The following is a 21654-nucleotide window of genomic DNA, read 5'->3' on the forward strand; positions in this document are numbered from 1 at the left end:
CCACAAATATTTTTGGGCCATATTACTTTAGCAAAACATCAACACCAATATAATACAAGATATGCCTCATCTTGTAACCTCGTCCCTCCACCCACTCGCACAAATTATAACAGGTTTACTGAAATTTATTTATTCAAATCTGTCACAAGTAGGATTTGGGAGGAAATTCCAATTGATATTGAATTGATATCCCACCAAAGAGATGTTCTTCCAGGTCTTATCCAATACTTCTTTGCCTTTCTTTCTATTCTGCCAATTCTTGTGGGTCGACCGAATTGATTTGTATTTAGAACCGAGCCAATGCTTCTACTTCTAATCGCTTGGAAAGCAGCATAATTCAAAGCTATTTGCAGGAAAACATTATCCAACAGGACCGTGACCGTGGCAAAAAACCCCGAATTTTCTCGATAACAACATTCATTTCATACAGCTATAGCTAAGCGACCACGCAGCAAAGCAGTCGCGCCAAAAATGGCTTTCCGTACGAAAAGTTATCCGGAAGAGGTGTTTACACGATAACGTTCGATTTCTTATCCGTACAAGTCAAAATTTTAACCTCGATTTTCCAGGTAAATTTGTGTCCAGATAGCACGGTTGCGTGTGAACGGAAAGCCTAAAAGTACAACTTTTTGAACGGTCAAAAATTCGTCCAGTACCGTGTAAACGCAGCCTTGAGCCTTCCTTGATGATTAGCATCTCCAATTTACTTCGAATTATTTATACTTCATTATAATGCAAAAACATCCAATGATACAACAAAGAGACAGCAATAAAGTCAACCCAAAACGAAACCTTAAATTACCTTATTACTAACACGGTTGACGTTCGGGTTATTTCCCCCGGAAAGTTGGCTGCGGTTCGGGTGAATTTCGGGTTCTCGACTCGAATCCGATTCCGTGGAGTTTCTTTGAATCCCAGGTGAAACACGATTCGATAAGATTCTTATTCTGGCGAACAATCCAGTGAATCTTCTGCTAAAGACCTCACGAAAGCTATCATTTCGAAATGCATGCAAAATAGGATTGATGCAGGAATTGAGACTTAAGCACAATAATGGAAAGCAGTCGGAAAAAAGTTTTTTAACTATGTTATTCGTTGTTGAAGAGCCGGCAGCGTTATAAATTTTGTCAAAGATTGAGAATAATCCAAGAGAAAAAACAGGTACAACGAAGAAAAATACGTTGCTGAAGACTAGAAGAGCGATTCGCTTGGCGAGTTTGGATTCCCTTTGTATTCCCGCATCTTGAGCAGCTTTCTTGACTGTGAAATAAATATGAACGTAAAACCCAAAACTGATGGCATATAATATCAAAGCTGTTACACCGACGGACAGCGTGAAAGCAAAAATGTTAGTGTGAACGAAATTAGAACGAATTGGTATACACAGGAATGTGAACCTATACAAATTATAAAATAGTGCAATCACTGTCAAGAAAACTGCGAGAAGCCAGCAAATTATGATCAAAAAGGCAGCCAAACGACGTGTAATCCGCACTTCTGGTTGCAAACTGTAGACTATAGCTAGATATCTTTCTAGGGTTACATAGAAAGAGGTGACGACTGCACTTGCTTGGCCTAGCATCCAAGACATGCCTATTTTCCAGCAGTGGAGATCGCCATCTCTATATGATTGAATAAACGAAACATTATTCAAATAAACAGTGATTGCGATGGTATAGAGTCCCGTCAGAAAATCACTGAATGCCATGTTACATACAAACAGCATGCAGACGTTGTTACGAAGACGCCTGGAGGTGATGATGTTCAAAAATGCTACAAAATTTAAAACGACCGACAGCCCACCCAAAAATGATTGACAATTCATCGCAACGAGAATCGCATCCCAGCATATATTGACCGAGCTTACGAAGGCGAAGTAATTGTGACGTACACAGAGATTTTGATTCTTGCATCGAAATTCGAACTGTGTTTCATTCAGCATTTGAAATAATGGCGACGTCACATTGACGCCCTTTTTAACTACATTACAAAACCTTATAATAAAATAGCTTTCCATTTGAGTTTCGTTATGACTTCTGAAAAACAAACAATTGACACATTCATCTGACCAGGTTAAGCCTATGATACTTCGGAGCATGCGCAGATGAAGAAAGTTCTTTTCTGGTTTCCAGTGCTCTATTCCTGTAGCGTCGAAGGTTGACAGCGAGGGGAATAAGCCTGACAAGTTGCCAGTAAAAGTTCGAAGTGGGTTCATGGAGAGATTCCTAGTGGGGAAAAAAACATTCAAACTTCAACACAAGTAATGACAGTGCAGGTGTGTGGCTTGTGCCCATGCGCAAGTCTAAGATCCCATAATAGAAAGGAATGATGTTTGGTACTTACAGAGTGGTGAGGCTGTCGAGACCATAGAATACTTGGTATGTCAAAACCTGGAAATCGTTGTATGCGAAGGACCTTTATAAAGTGAATGAAAAATCATTGTCAAGATCATAGAATGCTTGGTTTGTTAAAACATAATAATAATAATAATAATAATAATTTTATCTTATTTTAGCAAGATCTACATACACATACTCAAATGCGCATCACAGGCAATAAACTAAATTATAATAAATATACATGTATATAACATAAGTAAAAAGTAAATATATGTAACGTACAAATAAAATAAAAAAAGAGAAAAACAACCAGCTTTCATCACAATAAAAAAAAGTGATGTTTAATAGACGGAACTGTTCAGATTGGCTGTAATGAGTTTTTTCCCCTCCCTTAACACACATTTGAGTTGCTTCCGTTAGACTCTTTTTTACATAGGTTTTCCCCCAAGATGCTACTAATGTGGGCACAAAGTCCAACAGAGAGTGCTATTATCTAGGAAATGACAGGAGGTCTGAAATGGAAAAAGTATTGGTACTAACTTGAATGGGTACTGTTCTACTCAAGTGTGTTTTCCGGTTGATTTTGATCTACTTCGACTAATAGTTCTCGACTTACAAGTATTTTATTCCACTGAACAAAGACAGTGCTCCTTCTGTGATATTCTTTAGGCTGTTAGAAGATAGATCTCTAAGGAAGAAACGATAATAACAAATGATTGATAATACGTAAGAGTGCTACGAAAGGATACAGTTTGAATGTTTGAATGTATGACGTCACAGCGTAACAACGCTGTACATAATAGTGAGTCACTCAAATTAATGGCGGATGAAAATAAATCGTAAAATTTTTGCTCTTTCGTTTCAAATATGAGAAAGATATTTCAATGAGTGGTTCTTAATGTATTCAAGATTATTTCAGCAAAGTTCCAGCTCGAATGAAAGAGTTTTAATTTTGGAGCGATTTAATTTTCGTCCAAGTTCTCTTTAAAGTAAAGTAGTTTTTTCAGTTGCAATGCCATCAATTGACACTGAACACAAGTAGCATTACCTTGATGATTAAGAACATCGAGGCTTAATTTCATGAAAGGCCAAGGGCAAAACACGCAAAAAGAAAGCATAGTTTTTGTATTTTCAAATCTTGAACTAATGTATATTCTAAATTTTATCTTGTCGACTTTTTATTCTTAAATATTAAGAGGATATTTTAAAGAGATTTTGAAATTGTTGTAATTTATATTCTAATTTATATTCATGAAATTTCAAGTTGCTAGTTTGATTTTAGTATCATTATTTTTATCGACTTTTTATTCTTAATACTGAGGATTTTTTAAAGGAGATTTTGAAATAGTTGTTTATGTTACTGATTAGGTATTTTCGCTTTAGAATATTTATTGTAAAGCACTTTTATTCTTAATATTGAGAGGAGTTTTTAAGGAATTTTGAAATTCTTTTTGTTAATAATTAGACATTTTCGCTTTTGTTTATTTATTGTAAACATGGCACTTTTATTCTTAATATCGAGAGGATATTTTTTTGAAAGGAATTTATATTCTATATTCTATTCATGAAATTTTACACTACTTTTTAGTTTAAGTAAATAAATGTCCAAAACGCTGTATTGAATGTCTGTTGTGGTTTATTGTCTGCACCAAAACGCTAATGAAAGTTTGAAAACGTTAATGAACTTACGCAAACATATTCATGATTGTCAAATTCAATGCTAAATTTCTTAATGAACGATCCATCGCACTATTGAGACTCCGTTCGCCTTATTGTATGCCTGTTCGCTCTAATGACAATACTTCTTCGCTTCAATGAATATTCCTTTGCGGTTAATGAACAGCAAAAGGTGTATTTATTGTAAAGCAATTCTAAGCGCTTCACGGTATCATTGATATATTGTAACTGAATGAATTTTTAAAATTAATTTCTTAGCAGTTATAGCAAAAGTCCAGTGTCTATGACACACAATGTTCAATAAGAGGGCTCCGCTTAAATCCTTTTCGAAAAGAAAAAGCCTTGGCAGTGAGGTTTAATAAAAAATAAACTAAAATCTTAACAATTTCTTCGTCGACTGCATAAGCACAAGAATTACTACATTTTTCCATATTCTGCGAATTCGGTAAATGCAAGCTGCGGGCTGAAATTTGTTTTTCGCAGCCTTCAATCAAAAATAATCTGTCGGTATCTTTATGTTCTTGACTGGGGCAGGGAAAAACAAGCCATTGGAATGTCTGAGTTTGCAGAACATGGAAAACCACAGTTACTGAGAGACAGGGATGTCTATGACTTACAGTGCGATGACTTGGTTCTTTGATGCGATCAAATCTTGTAGCTCACAGATTCTCCTAATACGACACCGTACGACGGTCATCGATCCTCGACAGAATCCATTCTCGCTCGCAGAGCACGTAGAATCGATGGAGTTGTCCGCCAAGACTTTTGGTCCAACGAGAAAGAAGATAATATTGATGAAACGAAGTTGTTGAAGAAGAAACACCTTGGAAAGATTCAGCTGTACGCCACAGCCGGTGCCTTAAATACAGACATGACATGCCTACGCCTTTAGTTTCAATACACATTTATACACACCTATGATGAATTACAACCTTGTCTTGCAGTTAACGAGCGCTATATGTCAGCTTCATAATACAACACACTTAGGATTGAGATCAAACCGATTGTTTTGTTCTTCAACTTCAAAAACGAAGATTCTTTTGCTCCACCCAGAAATTATGTGGGTTATTGGACCGACTTGCACGCCAGAATACGTAACCCAACCCCTTAATACACTAAGCAGCTGTTTCAAAAGAACACCTCGATATTAGCAAGAAGGTGAAGTTTCAGCTTACAATGTCGACAATAGGAGAAGTATAAAACTCAGAGCTAATAGAAATTTCGTCTCCTCTTACTAATATCGAGGTTCTCTCAGTGACACGACTGTTCGGCATCTTAAGGGGATAGGGTCACGTGATCTTCGTTCGGCATCTTAACAGGGTAGGGTCACGTGACCTGTCATTGCAAATGGCCTGTTAATTTCGTTCAATTGCACAAAGTCCATAAACAGACCTGTATTGCAAATGATGATTTAGTAGTTATGATATTTGGAGTTAACTTTATGTTCTTACGGGGGACTGCAGTAGCAGTAGCAGTAGTTGTAGCAGTAGTTGTAGCAGTAGCAGTAGCAGTAGCAGTAGCATCACCATCATTATCATAATTAGCAGCAGCAGTAGTATAAAGTCTACCAGAAGATAGTTTTATCGAGTTGAGAGATACCTGATCGCCATCTAATTACGTGATTTTCTTTCTCTTTGCAGTTTTCAAAGGAGAAATTGCCCTGGTAGACGAGGACGGTAAAGGCAGTCGATCTTGGCTAAACTATTTCATCATCATCCAAAAAATCTTTAGGAAACTTGATAATTCAAAACTAAAGGTTGGTGATCACATTGAATACAAAAAACGTGCTGGATGTAGATGCCCTGAATTGAGAGAAACAGGAGAATACCTTTTTATGGGACAAGAAGGTAATGGTAAACAGTATGTACTTGACAAAAAGACATTCGTTGTTCCTTGGGAAGGCAAAACACATGACGAACGGAACATGATCGTTGCATTTAAGGCAAGGATGAACAGAGGTTATACTTGCCCACTACGATAAATACTGTATAAATATGGAACTAGACATTGCATTCTTCGTTTGCAATAGACGTCATAGCCGCCATGTTGGAAGAATTTGACAAAAGGTTTTTCAATGAATTCTTTTGTTATATCTTCCAACATGGCGGACATCCCTTTTGTTATTGTGCTCTCTTGGGATTGATTGCAAACCAAGAATAAGGAGGTAATTAACGCATGCATATATAGGAATTATTGATTAACAATTAAGGTGACTGTCTACTTTTGTAAAAAACTTCGATTTTCCGAATTAAAATTTAATGCTGTTTCCAAATCTGGAAAGAAAAATAGGGTGTCCCGAGCTTGTTTTCGAGATAATCAGCATTTAATGGAAGCCTACGTGTGAGCTTTTGGAGCAAAATTTGCGCCACCGGAAGTGATCAGAAAAAAAAAGTTTCATAAGATACTAGTTATTCGCAGACTCTATGATCGCTCAAATGAAGGCTAGTCAACCATTCTACAATAATAGACAAAGAGATACATTGATTTGTCATATTTTGTAGTTTGGGTGCTCTTAAAAAATCTCATAAAGTCGACAAAAATCCCTACAAAAATCAATTTTTTCGTTCGTTAGAAAAATTAACTTTTTCTAAAATGTTGATATAACCTTGATTTTTAGGAGCTTTTTCGAATGAGCTATTAAGAAATAGAGAGTCCCATGAAAAATTTGAGGACTTTACCCTGTTGAAGCTCAAAACGCATATAGTTTTTCAATAAAATCTATTAGATTTTTCATCGGTTTTTGAGCACGCGCACATCGTGGACTTAAATCGAACGTTCAAAAGTAGGGAGTCACCTTAAAAATCAGTAATTTAGCTCACAGTGGATTTGATGGAACATTTTTGTTTAGTCATAAGTCAAAACTTGTTAACATTCTGGAAGAAATTCATGGCCTTTCAATTATTAGTATTATGAGAACTTCATGTGCTCTTCGAAACACGTTCAGTTCTACTTACTACTAAAGACATTTTGAAAGATTCTCGCCCTCAATCACCCCCAACAATGAGTCTCAGATCAAGGTTGTACTTGATGTTTGCATTGTAACAAGCCCACTCTTGACCTAACACCATTGTTGCTCAGTCACGACATGAATTGTTGATGTTCTTATGTTAGCTTATAGTAGTCGAAATAACATTGGTATTCAATTGGTTGTCATCTTTGTACTCATTATGCATGGTAGAAAATTCTTCTCTCTTGGTGCTTCTGATGCTCGGTGAAGAAAGCGATGAAAAACTCGCTCCAGCCTCCTGTGCGCACGCGTATTAGGTCGTACTGCTCGGGATTACTCTGGGCGTTGGCGTAGGTTTCAGGATTTGCACATGTGACTAAAACAGAAAGAGAAAAAAAGAGGACTTATTGCAACATATAAATTCTTAATGAAATGAATTTTTGAGGCCTGGATATTGTGCTCATGAAGGAATTTTTGAAAAATGAAGTTAAGGTTTTCTCCCCGTTTTCGCTGCAAAAAATTCCTGAAATATAGAAATGGCTTTGATTATTACATTGCCTCGTGATATATCCCTTAAAACCCAACACACTGAGTATTTAATTTTAGATCTGTAAGCTAGTCGTTCCCGTACTTTGGGCAGCCCAGAGGTTGTATCAGGTTTCCATCTGTGAATTAGCCGTGCCCTCAGTCCAGACGTTGTATCAGAGTTCCATCTGTGAATTAACCGTGCCCTCAGTCCAGAGGTTGTATCAGAGTTCCATATGTGAATTAACCGTGCCCTCAGTCAAGAGGTTGTATCAGGGTTCCATCTGTGAATTAGCCGTGCCCTCAGTCAAGAGGTTGTATCAGAGTTCCATCTGTGAATTAACTGTGCCCTCAGTCAAGAGGTTGTATCAGGGTTCCATCTGTGAATTAGCCGTGCCCTCAGTCCAGAGGTAGTATCAGAGTTCCATCTGTGAATTAACCGTGCCCTCAGTCAAGAGGTTGTATCAGGGTTCCATCTGTGAATTAGCCGTGCCTTCAGCCAATAGGTTGTATCAGGGTTCCATCTGTGAATTAACCGTTCCCTCAGTCCAGAGGTTGTATTAGAGTTCCATCTGTGAATTAGCCGTGCCCTCAGTCAAGAGGTTGTATCAGGGTTCCATCTGTGAATTAGCCGTGCCCTCAGCCAATAGGTTGTATCAGGGTCTCATCTGTGAGAGTATTCGTGCCCACAGCCCAGAGGCTGTTCTTAAATTAGAATATCGATAAATTGTAAAGGTTTTCTTGCTCTTTCTTGGTGTTGCAGGGCACCTGAGCCAAGAAGTTAATAAACCAATACCCGAAAACAACGAGTTAAGAGCTAAACAATAACCTGCTAAAGAAAACACCAACCCAGAAAACAATAATGCTTGCTACACCAAGAAAGACACGGTTTTCTTTCCTCTTTTCTCCATACAACGAAACTTACTTGTCAGAATGTTTCCTCCGATGCCTTTGTCATCTGCAAAATTCTTCAAGAAAGTTATCAAGTCACTTTCTTTGAACTTTTCATCAATTTTCAAGTCAATAGGAGCACCATTTGCAAAGCCAACATTGATGGATGGAATATCCCAGCTCTTCAAAGACCTAAAAGAAATGAAAAGAAATCCTCTTAGTTGGTTCATATACAGGAGTCTATTTTCGGGCATTTTCGAAGTTCTTTCACTTCTATTTATACATCTATAGTAATTCAAAAAACGTTGTCATCTCTACTAAGGCGATAAGCAATAGGAGATAGGCCGGCAAATAACTGGAATGACTTGTGTTTTTGCTAGTCTTATTTTCGTCAAGAACGCAGAACTTAGTGTTGATACTGACCTTATTGTACGAAACCATTTCCACGTCGGAATGACTTATCACCTTTGGTGATGACAACGTGTTTTGAATTAGCAGTTTAGCGAAAAGAATAGTTTCCTTTAGCCTTTTTAATTTTTTGAGAGTTGGTCAAGGAACTAAGTTTGGATGAGTACGAGAAATCGAGAGAAAGTTTCTTATTTTTTCCGACTTACTTGGAAATTTCGAAACTTTTAGGAACAGGAGGTTTGTCTAGAGGAGTTGGTGCCGCTGAGCAGTCCGATGCAATAAAAGAGCCCGCACGCCTTCCATCAGCGGATGCACCACAGCTTCCTCCCCAGCCGACATATCCTTCAAAGGTCCCAGATCCGGTTGGCAAAAACACGTCCCATGGCACTCCAGGCACCGAGTACTTTTTCTTTAACCCACTGATGAGGTCCTTCAGGGGTTGACCATCAGGAGCATCACGGGCCACTTTCTGAATGACGGTTGAAACTTGCTCAGCCAACCAGCTATGAAAACCAAACCAAGTAGTTTTAAAAATAAGAAATTGGGTACCCTGCTAGTAGAACGCCCTCTCGGGCACGGTGGAGTTCAAAGGTTTGATATTGGGTCAAACTAGGAAACTCCAACATTTATCACAGGTAGTCAACTTAGTTTGAATGTTAATATTTTCACACTTTAAAAATATGGGTCTCTTTAAAAGGGAGTGCTACAAAAAAGAAAACCAAATATCAGACAACACATCCACATCGGGAATTATTTAAAAGTTTATGAATCTTACCTGGCAATGTTTTGGATGTCCTTGTTTTCTGCACCTTCGCTGGTTCCAAACTTAGGGAGGTTTAAAGCCCTCTCGCGTACTTCTTTGTACGTATCGGACAGCCGCTGACCACGTGTGGCACCGGCCAATTCATCATGGAACGGTTCTTGCATATTGTATCCCCAGTCACACTTGAGACAGCGAACCATTTCAGACAAGGGAATTACAGCCGAGTCTTGGTCAAAGCAAAGCTTCTTAATGGCATACAGTGCATCGATAGTATTGGAAAACGTAATGAACTGGACACCAATCAGTGTATAGTTTGCACCGCCATTGTAGATATCCCGTTTGGTTTCCAAGCAGCCGCGGATGAGGGAAGAGAGCAAAGGACTGGGACAAAACTCGACGACGTTTCCATAGTTGAGCAGCAGAAGGAAGATGTTGTACTCTGTGCGTACCTTGAGGTGCAGAGCGAAGATCTTCAAAAGCTTTAGATAAAGAAAAAATATCTGTTAGACAAGGAAAAGTATAAGTTCCAAACAATGAAAAACACTTCTCATTCCCTTGAGTATTTTCTTTTTATTGGCCGTAAACGCTTGAGAAGCAATATCGATATTATGAGACTAACAAGAATTTATTTCATAGCTTTCCGCAACAATGAAATACAAATATAAAATAACACATTAAAAAGCGCTGGATCGATCTCCAAACCTGCTCAAAGCTGTAGATGTCCTCTGGGTGTTCTGTCGGTAGTGACTGAGGTGCTCCCTCCAGGAACCGAGAACCAGCAACAAGATAAGTAGACCCGTGGTTGATGGTCATCTCCAGAACTTGCAGTAAAGGCACATAAGCTAAAGAGAAATCCGTCTCGCCTGGAAAGATGGGCTCATAGCAACCATCACAGCAGTAGTTACGTGCGCTCCTCAGGCTGACAGGAACGTCTGATGTTCCCGCTTTAAGAAGACCTTCAACCAAGCGATCATCATGTAGAAGTAAAGGATGAGCTCCTCCACTGAGGATAGCTTTGGCCGCTTCTTGGAGCACCTAAATCAAGTACAAGAGTTAAAAAAGACATTAAGATGCGCAGTCCAATGCTACCAATATGCGACCTAAACAAATAAGTTGGTAATATAGTATGCTATATATTCAGAAACTTTGTCGAGAATAAATGACTAAAGAGCATGGTTATAAAACAAGAAGTGGAAGCGACTATTATTATTTAAGCAATTACCTCTTGAGACATATCCTTGTGTACTCGCAGAGACACGCAAGGAGCATTGAGTGGTAGTCTTCGTGAGGCTTTAAGGCACATGATTGTAATGGCGTTACATCCATCCTGGGGGACACTTTCATCGTTGGCCTTGTAACCTCCAACAGTGATCTAATACAAATACAAATGGAATTTATTAGTAGTTTTTAACCAAACTTTAATTAACTACACCATGCATTCTTCCAAGCCTAACTTATTTTTTTGTCAGAATTTAGTGTTTTGAACATTCTTGGGTATGCTTCATGTTTAAGGCAATTTCAGTTTTGAAATCGAAACCCATTACTTGCGATCAAAGACTATTTGTTAATCACAATTATTATATAATTACCAATGAAATATCTATTTTTCTCTATTTCGAAAAATTGATATCTTCACACGTGAAAATAACATGTTATTTTCACGTGTGAAAATAACACCATTGCTATGGCTATTCATAAATACACGGAAAGAATTGCCTGAAAAAGCCAAAACATACTTTCATTGATAATTATATAATAAACAGAATATTACATGGGCGCTTGGAGATACGAAATTTATCTTCTCGTGTTAAAAATCTCTCACTCGTTCGCTGCGCTCACTCGTGAGAGATCTTTTCAACACTCGAAGATAAATTTCGTATCTCCGCGCGCCCATATAATATCCTCTATGTCTCCGTACGTTATGATATAATAACTTACAGATTTTTTTTCAATTGGTCGAGATGAAGCATTTATATTGAAATAATTGTTAAAACTGTTAAAACATATACACCTACTTGCAAGAACGTTACGAAAATAGAACATTAGTGATTTAGTGGAATAGGAATTATATTAAAAAAAACAAAAGAAGATCACTGAAGCTGAACTTTTTCTTTTGCTTTTTAATGTATTCCTTTCTCACTAAATTACTAATGTTCTAATATCGTATGACAACGACCTTTCAAGTACGAGGTGTATTCAAATGTTATAACTTCTGGGGATTCGTAATCAAGGAAATACTGCAAATTTTCACTAGTCCAACCAATATAGGAATTATGAAGGGCTCTAGTTGTTTTCCTGAATATAATTAATTCTTACCTGCTGCACCCATTGATTAATAGTGTCTCCGTTAGGAAACATTCCAGTACTGCTGTATGGCACGGCATTCATTCCCCATTCCAGCAACTCATTCAACAACCTGGTGTTCAAATGTACATGTTCACAGAGCTTGACGAACAGGCAGTCAATGATTTCCTGGGCTTGTTCAGAAGGAGTTCCGTCGATGAAAGGCTCCAGGAGTTGATCAAGACGACCAATGGAGGTTTGCTCACCCGAAAGATGCAGGCAACAATGGAAAGCAAATAGCAGCTGAACAGCTTCAATCAATGTCTCTGGACGATCTGTTGAGATCTTTTTCATTCGAGCTTCAATCTGCAATTTCAAACACATGAACTCACTTCAGTATAAATTAGAAATGTAGATGATATTAAAACGAGAGAGCTCACCAAGTATAAGTAATCGACGTTTAGGAAAGAAACAACAAACATGCATAACTCCATGCAGACAGCGCAGTGAGGGGCAGCGCATCAACGTACGGCGTATTTATTCTAAACTGTGAAAACCTTCAAAACTAACTCACAGATAAAATTGGAATTTAGCTCGTTTAATTTTGCGGCTGGAGGAGTACTGGAGAACGCGGAGAGAATCAAGGGAGAGACCTAAAAAACTCTACTCACATCTGATTCTGAGTTTAAAAATTATGCTAAGTGCATGGTGTGAGATGCTCGTATCATTTTTACCTGTTTCATGTTTTCCCTTTGGGCATCGGAGAGCTCAATATCCTTTCTATTAGCAAGGTACCCTGCATGGAATCCATAATTTCGGATGTACTTTTGGACTCCCTCCAGGGCTAGGATACAAGCCTGGAAAAACTCTTTCTCTTCCTTTGTAGTTCCCATGTTTGCTTTCATTTCTCTTTTCATTTGCTGAAGTCCTTTCTGCAGTAGGGTTTCGTAGTCTGGGATTACATGACCAATACCGGCTGCCTCACTGAGACCCTTTATAAAGGCTGGCATTCTCTCTTCCTCGCGTAGGTAAGGCATCGCGGTTTTTCCAAGCCCAAGAGAAAAGCAAGGAGGCATTCTACCAACGATAAGCTCATCGGGATGAATGCCGAAGACATCTGCTTTGTTGCCAAAGAATTTTCGGCTCTCTAGCTTGTGTTTCTTATTTGTTGTGCACAATCTTCCCAGGCAAATCTTCATGGCCCAACCTTTTCGGATCATCACAGACGCGTTCTTGACCAGCTCTAGCTTCTTAGGGGATTTCAAGGTCTCGAACAGATGAGGGAATTTTGGCATCTCCCTACGTTTAAACCATTGGTCATTCCACTGCTGAAATGCGTAGTCTAGCAAACGTAAGACCCTGTCACTGGGAGGATCCCCAGGGGTGTATCCACCCGAGGTCATACGATAAAGGTACTCCTTCTGGTTGTAGAACAAGTACTCGTTTGTAGGACTTCTTTTGTTCCAAAAGTCCAAAATGTCGAACCTAAAAAAATCAATCGCGAAGAAGTGAGTGCTCTATGACATTTAAATGATCAACCACATACGAAGCAAGGTAAAGCATATAGCAAGAAGCAAGGAACCTATTGCAAGCAATCACATCTAAAGAATCAACTACATACGAAGCAAGGTCAGATACACCAACAAACCAAGCAGGCAAGGAACCCACTGCAAGCTATCACATCTAAACAATCAACCACGATACGAAGCAAGGTCAGATACACCAACAAACCAAGCAGGCAAGGAACCTATTGCAAGCAATCACATCTAAACAATCAACTACATACGAAGCAAGGTCAGATACACCAACAAGCCAAGCAGGCGAGGAACCCATTGCAACCAACTCATCGATGGATGCTGACCGATTGACTTTTGAAAAGGTAGCGCATATGGCAAATAATGAACGCTTAAATAAGTAAATTTAATTGATGACAAAAGTTTATATGATAACCATATTTTACCTTCGTTCCTGTAAAGTCGGTAGTTTCAACTCCTCGGCACTTGGAACATACCAGTAGGCTCCCTGAAGTGGCTGAACGGAACTTAGCAACGCATCTATAGTTACATCTCCTAGTTTGGAGTGCTTATCATTCCCAGCGATGTTCTTCAGGATGGTCTTGAATGTTTCTACTGAATTGCACATGTGTAGATACATCAGACCTTCTTCTCGTCCTGGATGGTTCTCGATTTGCCCGTACGGCATGGAGACTCGGAAGATTCGTGGGTGACGCTTGAGGACGTTGACTGGTGGAACATCGTGTACAACGTGGGCACACATGAGGTGGGAACGCTTATCTGTGTGAGGAATAAACGTGTCTGTTCCAGACTTTCTTCCTATCATGTCTTCTTTTTGAATCTGTGGAATATGTCACAAAATCCACATGACATTTTTTCGTTGGGAGGTTGACCGCTTGATAATTAAAGTATGAATTAGTGCAAAAACCTTCTTGTGACAACTGGCTGGTAAATATGTGTTGTTTGCGTAATAGACGATGTATGTTCTTTAAAACCTGGAATGTTGTTCTAAAATGATAAGATCGTTTAGTACCTTGTCCAGGTTTCCAAGGACCACCCAGTTGAACTCAAACTTCTGCGTCAATAGGTATGTTGAGCCAGGATAACCAACCGACGACCCTTCGTTCTTTACGATGTAAGTCTTGAAGCTTTCTGCATCGCACGGGTTTGCCACCCCGTCTGTGAACGAACTTTGCAGGATTCGCTAAGACAAAAAATAGGAGTAAAATTACCGATTAAATGAACCCAATCTGTTTAGAACCTGCTGTAATTTTTTTTAAAAAGTCAATTATTAATTAATTACTGAATTAATTAAGACTGCAGTACGCGAGAGATCTTTGGTTTGTCGAGCTCGTTTTTTTGAACTTTGTCTTACACGTTTTTACAAGTTGGTTGAGTGTCAGATCTAATGACACAAACTAAAGAGAGACAGGTTGATAAGAGGGACTTTCCTTAGTCGATGTTGCTGTCAGTCGGGATTTTTTTTAGTGATTAAATAAACTATTACTAAACTATTACTATTATTATTATTATTATTATTACTATTATTATTATTATTATTTCTAACTCGGTCACTGTCCTTATGATCGAAAGAGCGCGTTACATTGAAGTATGAGCAACAAATCATTTGCTTTAATTTGAAAGTAGCGATTTAAGTACCAATAGATAAATAGATCAGACTTATTTTACGTTCAATTAATGACGAGGCCTAGTTTTGAATTTTTTTTTACCAAGATTCCTGGCTATATATATATCTACCTTACTAGGAGGTTGTGATCTCGTAACGTCAAAATCACTGAAGTAATCTTTCATTTTGTCCTGAATGTAATCAAGAACCTTCTCCAATTCATCTTTAACGTCAGATTTCAGCAAGAAGTACACATCACCACCGGTGTCAATAAATTTCTGGGAATCAGGAACCAGTTTCTTTCCTTTTTCACGCTGCTCAAGATTGCTCAGCCTAGGGTCGTCTTTGTACCACTTACTCCATTGATTAGGGTCAAAGGCAACGATGGCTCTAGTACGAGAGGCTGAAATAGGGAGTCAGAAGGTGAAGGAAGTCAAGTAATGTCATTAAAGTTCATAATGTACAACCAAGGGTGGTAAAAGGAGTGGCCAGCTTTTGCTCAAATTTCTAAGTATATTGTTAATAACAGTCGCCCCCTTTTCCTCGAAGTCCTGGTAGAACCTTTGTTATAGTCACCCCCCTTCTAAAATTCCTGGATCTGCCACAGACAACATATTTAGGAAATGACTGAATGAAGGCTGATTGTTCAGACCTTTCTAATCTAGGAACGGAGTCAAGTGTCGGTAATGATCTAGGTGTCCATAATAAAAGATTATTTATGATCACTTAAAGACCTCCAATCGGACACTCGAAGGGACGGGGTCAACTGAGTGTCCGTACCAGGTGTCCCGTACCGTATTAGTGAGGTCCATTAAAAACGGACCTCTTGTAATGCGTACAACTCTCTAATCGGACACCCAAAGCCGGGGACGGGGTCAACTGAACAGTCCTCTTGTAATGCGTACAACTCTCTAATCGGATACCGAAAGGGACGCGGTTAACTTACTGTCCGTACCAGGTGTCCTTTAAAAACGAACCTCTTGTAACATGGGCACATTTCTAATACGACCAAATAACCACGTTCCTTTGTTGTCAGTATTAGAAAGGTTTGACTAATTTTTCTTACCGTTTCCTCCTTCTTCTTCAACTTGTGATGCATAGTTCACCACGTCTCGGACAGCACTCACTATGCCATCGCGCACAGCTGGGTCGTCCACAGTCAGATTCTTCTTGTAGAAGGCATTGACAAAAATGCCACTCTTTGGTTTCCCAAAGAAAAGACCACGTTGTGCCTTGCGCAGAACTTGATCTTCCATTACGTCAGTCTGGAGAAAAAATTATTAGGATATTATTAAGATTATTAATGGCGTTACTTATATAGAGTAATTTTATTTGACCCGTGAAAAAATAGCACCCACAGTAGTTAGTAGTAAACTCTAACTTGAAACCCATTATTTTCTTCTTTTTTTTTTTATCAACTAGTACTAACTAAATAGTCATTTATTTATTTATTTTTAATTTTTTAATTTTTTTCTACTCTGAGTAGAGTGGTCAGTTAAAGATTTGAAGACTCCTCCACTCTTGAGTGGAAGTCGATGACAAGTGCATTATCCTCTGGTAAACGAGCTTCCATTTTGATTGTGTCAAGAGTAATCCCAGCAAATTGTATAACATTTGTTGGGTACTCTGTTTTCTCGTCTGCAATTGGAACCCCGAGAAAATTACACAATCGAAAAAAACTGATTAAGGTGGCTGCCTACTTTTGAACGTTCGAATTGAGCCCACGATGAGCGCGCGCTCAAAAACCGCTGAAAAATCTACAAGATTTCATTGAAGAACCATACGCGTTTTGAGCTTCAACAGGGCAAAACCCTCAAATTTTGCACGGGACTCTATTTTTTAATAGCTCATTTGAAAAAACTCCTAAAAACCTAGGTTATATCAACATTTTAGAAAAAGTTTAAATCAGTAACACATGAAAAGATAGATTTTTGTAGGGATTTTTGTTCGACTTTATGAGATTTTTTAAGAGCACCGAAACTACAAAATATGACAAATCAATGTATTTTTTTGTATTTTTGTCGAAAATATCCATGTATTATTGTAGAATGATTGACTAGCCTTCATTCGTGCTATCATAGAGTTTGCAAATAACTATTATCTTATGAATCTTAATTTTTTTCTAATCACTTACGGTGGCGCAATTTTTACTCCAAAAGCTCGTGCGTAGGCTTCCATTAAATGCTGATTATCTCGAAAACGAGCTCGGGACACCCTATTTTTCTTTCCAGATTTGGAATCAGCATTAAATTTCAATTCGGAAAATCGAAGTTTTAAAAAAAGTTTAAATCAATTTCCAAAAGTAGGCAGTCACCTTAAGATCGTCGCGACAATTGTCTCGATTAGCCGCGATAAATAGAAAATCATCTAAAATATGCAAGATTCCAGATGCCCCAAGAAGATCAAACAATAACCACTGAATTGCCGTACTGAAAGATTCAAAAATAGCACAAGATGACGGACAACCTATGTGCAAACAACGATCGAAGTAGTACTCGTTACCAATTTTCATTCCTAGCAATGATTGATCATGAATGGAAGGGGGAGGGGGGCTACCACCTTGGGTAGGGGTGTGCCGCCAGGACCTCGAAACCCTGACCCTATCCCAGACCTAAAATTTTGATTTTTCACACCCTACCCCAGACTAAAACTAAGAATTGTACACCCTATCCCAGACTAAACCCGGATAGTCAATAGATTGCAATCAATATTTACTAACGTTTTTGTTTTTGTGCCGTCAGAAAGCGTAGCCTATTCGCCAGACAAAAACGACCAAATCGTTAACCCTTTCCTAGGAAAAATGTCAAAAAATGATACCCTAAACGGGAATAATACAAAAGGCATCTGTTTTAGCCATAAAGCTGTTCGACCCTGTGTGCTTAATAATATCAATTGCGTCCTTGATGGATGCATATTGAACCAAAGATCTGGGATAAAGCCATTGACAGAAAATCTGTGAGGATAGAATAGGTGATGAATGACACGAAATTCTGATGGAACTAGAACGCTTTTAAGGTTGATACAATCAGTAGAGCAAAGTTCACCCGTGGGTCATCCTGTAGCGGTAGCATTGCGAGGACGTTTTTACATTGACGGCATAACTTAATAAACATCTACTGTGCAGAAGACAGGGTTCAGTAGAACCTGATGAAATGACAGTTCCATTATCACGCCTAACGAGGTATATCGCTTATCGGTATTTGCTTCTACTTCAACTTACTTTTACATTTAGTCTTTCATATAAAAATTTAACATGACCACTGTCTAAAATCGAATCAAATCTGGTGGTACCTGCACCAGTGACGGAATAAAAAATTATGTTTCTGTGATACGCAATTCGGATTTAAATGGTAATATACACTAGAGAGATGTGGAGACGTTTTCGGAACCCCGTCTTTGATGGAACTGTCATTCCATCAGGTCGACGGGTTCAACGGGTTCAGCTGTCAGTCAGCCTTGAAATCAATGCTGCCTTGTGTGTAAATTGTGTCACGAACAATACTAAATTAAATCTCAAAAGTAACAAAAGTGACTAAAAATTCAAGAAAAATTATAAAAGCTTAATAAAAAGATCGGTCCGGATTTTACTGATTTTGGGTCCGGGACCGGGTCCGGGTCCGGGTCCGGACTTTACCACATGCCCATAATCAAGTAGAAAAGACAATAAGAAAATGGTTTCTTACTTAGGGTATTAGTTGAAGTAAGCTTGAAGACGAGAGTCATAACTTGCAAGTTACTATCTTAGCGGCAGTTACTCTTGGATAAGCGAATTATTCGAATCTTGACTAAATTCCAGTTTTATTATATATTTGTGTAAAAAGATCACTGAGCTATTATAAAGCAGAGACGAACATTTAAAAAAGGTCAGAACTTAAAAAGGCATCGTGTTTTTTCATTATCTGCTAAATATAATAATAATAATATGAATGAATGAACACATTTATTTAAACAGGGTAATCCCTTCAGTTACATGGAATGTATAACTGCTATCAATAGGAGCCCTAATAAATATAAGATAATAAATAATTTAGGTTAAAAGCTAAAATATGAAGCTATAGTAATAAAATCCAAAGTATGTTAATAAGATCTAAAATATGATACTAAAATATAATACTAAGGCCGAGGTTAGACGTCGACCCCACATGCCCCGAATCCAACGCAAACGAGCAAACGCTAACAATTTCATTTGCAATGGGCTCGAGACATGCGAAACTCGACGCCCAAACCCGACCCAATCACACGTAGCCTAGTATATGTTTAAATAATAATAATATCAATAATAATAATAATAATAATAATAATAATGAAAACTTTATTTTGATGCTTTTTGTTTTACCATCGCAAATCTCGCTGGTAACTAGGTAATTTGCAATCGGCTACTTGAATTAAAGATAAATTCAGTTTTACAATAATAATAATAATAATAATAATTTGATAACTATGTTTTATTGAGCGCTAAATTGGTGTTGGAATAAAGAGTCTTTATGCGTTTAAAGAATAAGTAATGAAATAACTGTAAAGTTAACTAAAACTTGATGTACGAGTCATAATTCGTAGGCCTTGCGTAAAAGAAGAGTATTTAGTCAAGATTTAAATACTTCATAATTAGTGGCTCGTTTGAGATAAGATAGTAGTTTGTTCCACAGCTTTGGAGCAACGGCACTGAATGCTTCATATTATATTACATATGCATGGTTACACCCCACTAACAGTAATAAACCTTATTATCAAAACCTAAAAACTGTAAATCCAAAAGATATCCATCTGTCTATTATCTAAGATATTATGATAAATATAAATAAATAGCCCAGTAGGGTTTAGATTGGAATATCATCGGCAATTAAGCCAATATAGCTAAGAGACAAAGTGCTTTCAGCTCGACAGGACTTCAGTACCACGTACAAGCAGCTTGCCTAAACTCACATGAAAGCTTCACAGGCCTGTTTCCTTGCTTTCTCTGCTAAATCGAAGTCCAACGAAGTACTCCGAAACTCTAAACTAGCTATGAAGGAAAAAATCCCTTTGTTTTGCTTATGTGATAAATTTATCAACTCAAGAGGGAACGGCTGTTCAGCCTTCCGTATCAGATGCTACTTTCGTTTATATCGATAAAATAGTAATATATTTTCTTGAGATTTTTAAGTGAGACGCAAATGGCTGAAATGCTAAATTGCTGAGAGAGAATTCTTAAACTTGAAGTTAAAAATTAAAGAAAGATAAAACTTACTCGATGATCCTAGCAGAACCAGTCAAGAGCAAAACACCAAGGTACTACAGTTAGGGTAAGCAGTCTCACCAGACCGTAGTGCAACTGCTTTATTATTCCAGTATAGGGCGGTTCCTTTTATATTGTGTACGAATTGTGTGATGTGTCGTGTTCTGATTGGTGTAGACACCAAATCATATCACGTGACCGTTCCCTGTTACAAAGCTGTATTCTGATTGGTGTTCAGAGTCCCCATATACTTATAAAGGGTATAACCAAGGGCGCTAGGGCAAAAATTGGTGTTTTTTTAGCCGTTAGACTCCGTTATAATGGTGTTTTTTTAGCCGTTAGAAACTGTTTAAACTGTTACTCATCTGTTCTGTTATGTGCTTGCTTGATTTTTTTAGTTTTCCCGTCTATATACGCCAAAAATACTGCTGTGACCAACGGTCCAATCGTATGTAACGAACTACTGTATCCTATACCTGCCTCGTGACCGCTTACGTTAGCGTACGCGTCGGTTAATAAGTTAATAAGTTAATCCAAATCCCCTAAAATAACCAAAAATGAACAGGGGTAGGAAAAGAAAGGCCAATCTATTGTTCTCTCGTCTGCTCGTGTAATAGGATTAAAGTGAAAGGTACGGTGGCAATTTGTTTACTCAGCGATGACAGATGTGTAACCAACGAAACCTAACGAACCAACTTCTGCCCTATATTCGCATATTGGTACGTGCCGCCAAACAGGGTATGGTTTTCAGCGACTCTACTCTGGAGTAGGGTATATAAAATCACGCTCGCTCTAGAACAGGGTATATGAAATCACGCTCTCTCCTCTCTGGAACAGGGTATCTATTTTCACAATACCGGAACAGGGTATGGTTTTCAGCGATCTTGCTCTGGAACGGGGTATGAATTTCAGCGATTTTACTCTGGAACAGGGTCAGGATTCAGTGGGCTCAGCGGCACATCCCTACCCTAAACGGGCAAGAGTACCCCCTCCCCCGGGCAGTATCTCGTCTGGAGTCGTTTTGGTCGTAGAAACATGTGCTAAGCCGGTCCTGCTACTTCAGTGGAAAATTCCTTTAAAGTAAAATTAGTTTGAAAAAAAGACAGGTGGTACTTCTCTGTGAGCAGTCTCTCCTCTTAGTCCTCCCTAGCCCCAATTAACGCCAAAGGAACAGCAGGAGCCCATTACTCGGAACGTATTTTAAACGCACATATCTTCCTTGACAGAGTTATAGTTTTCACATTTGGAACGGCTTTCCAATCCCTCGAGAAAAAGAGAACAATTAGGCTACAGTCGCCATGTTGGTGGAATGAACAAGAGAAAGTAATGAGGAATGCTTTATTATTTGGCACCAATACAAATCCAAAAATAACCTTAGAAATAATCCGAAAAATAATCTGAGAAAATGAGTACTCTCTGGATAATGGCCTCCTGCTAACAGGGAAGCCAGAATGTGGCCATGGAA

At 38.4% G+C, this 21654-nt stretch overlaps 3 protein-coding genes across 3 annotated transcripts in view; 1 reads left to right on the top strand and 2 right to left on the bottom strand.

Annotated features, from left to right (window-relative positions):
- LOC116304832 (A.superbus venom factor 1) overlaps positions 1-7159 on the top strand; it is a 70465-nt gene extending 63306 nt beyond the window's left edge. Inside the window, exon 41 of the mRNA XM_089024667.1 lies at positions 5657-7159. Within this exon, the coding sequence (XP_088880793.1) occupies positions 5657-5997 (341 nt within the window). The 3' untranslated portion in view covers positions 5998-7159. The remainder of the gene's footprint in view (positions 1-5656) is intronic.
- On the bottom strand, positions 115-5664 carry LOC116307853 (putative glycoprotein hormone G protein-coupled receptor). Its single transcript, XM_031718169.2, has 4 exons — positions 4634-5664; positions 2956-3027; positions 2344-2415; positions 115-2225 (listed from the first exon to the last, which is right to left on the bottom strand). The coding sequence occupies exons 1-4, from the start codon at positions 4711-4713 to the stop codon at positions 794-796; spliced, it is 1656 nt and encodes a 551-aa protein (XP_031574029.2). The 5' UTR covers positions 4714-5664; the 3' UTR covers positions 115-793.
- LOC116307851 (uncharacterized) lies at positions 6842-20305 on the bottom strand. Its single transcript, XM_031718168.2, has 13 exons — positions 20202-20305; positions 16041-16239; positions 15106-15377; positions 14381-14551; positions 13794-14188; positions 12568-13318; positions 11867-12199; positions 10773-10922; positions 10253-10585; positions 9563-10029; positions 8994-9290; positions 8414-8571; positions 6842-7339 (listed from the first exon to the last, which is right to left on the bottom strand). Exons 2-13 carry the CDS (start codon positions 16228-16230, stop codon positions 7182-7184), a joined length of 3675 nt encoding a protein of 1224 aa, XP_031574028.1. The 5' UTR covers positions 16231-16239; positions 20202-20305; the 3' UTR covers positions 6842-7181.
- Between the last annotated feature and the right edge of the window lie 1349 nt (positions 20306-21654).

This window comes from Actinia tenebrosa, unplaced genomic scaffold (genome assembly GCF_029948245.1).
Source record: "Actinia tenebrosa isolate PJP-AT-01 unplaced genomic scaffold, QUT_ActTen_1.0 PGA_scaffold9__36_contigs__length_13948895, whole genome shotgun sequence".
Taxonomy (NCBI): domain Eukaryota; kingdom Metazoa; phylum Cnidaria; class Anthozoa; order Actiniaria; family Actiniidae; genus Actinia; species Actinia tenebrosa.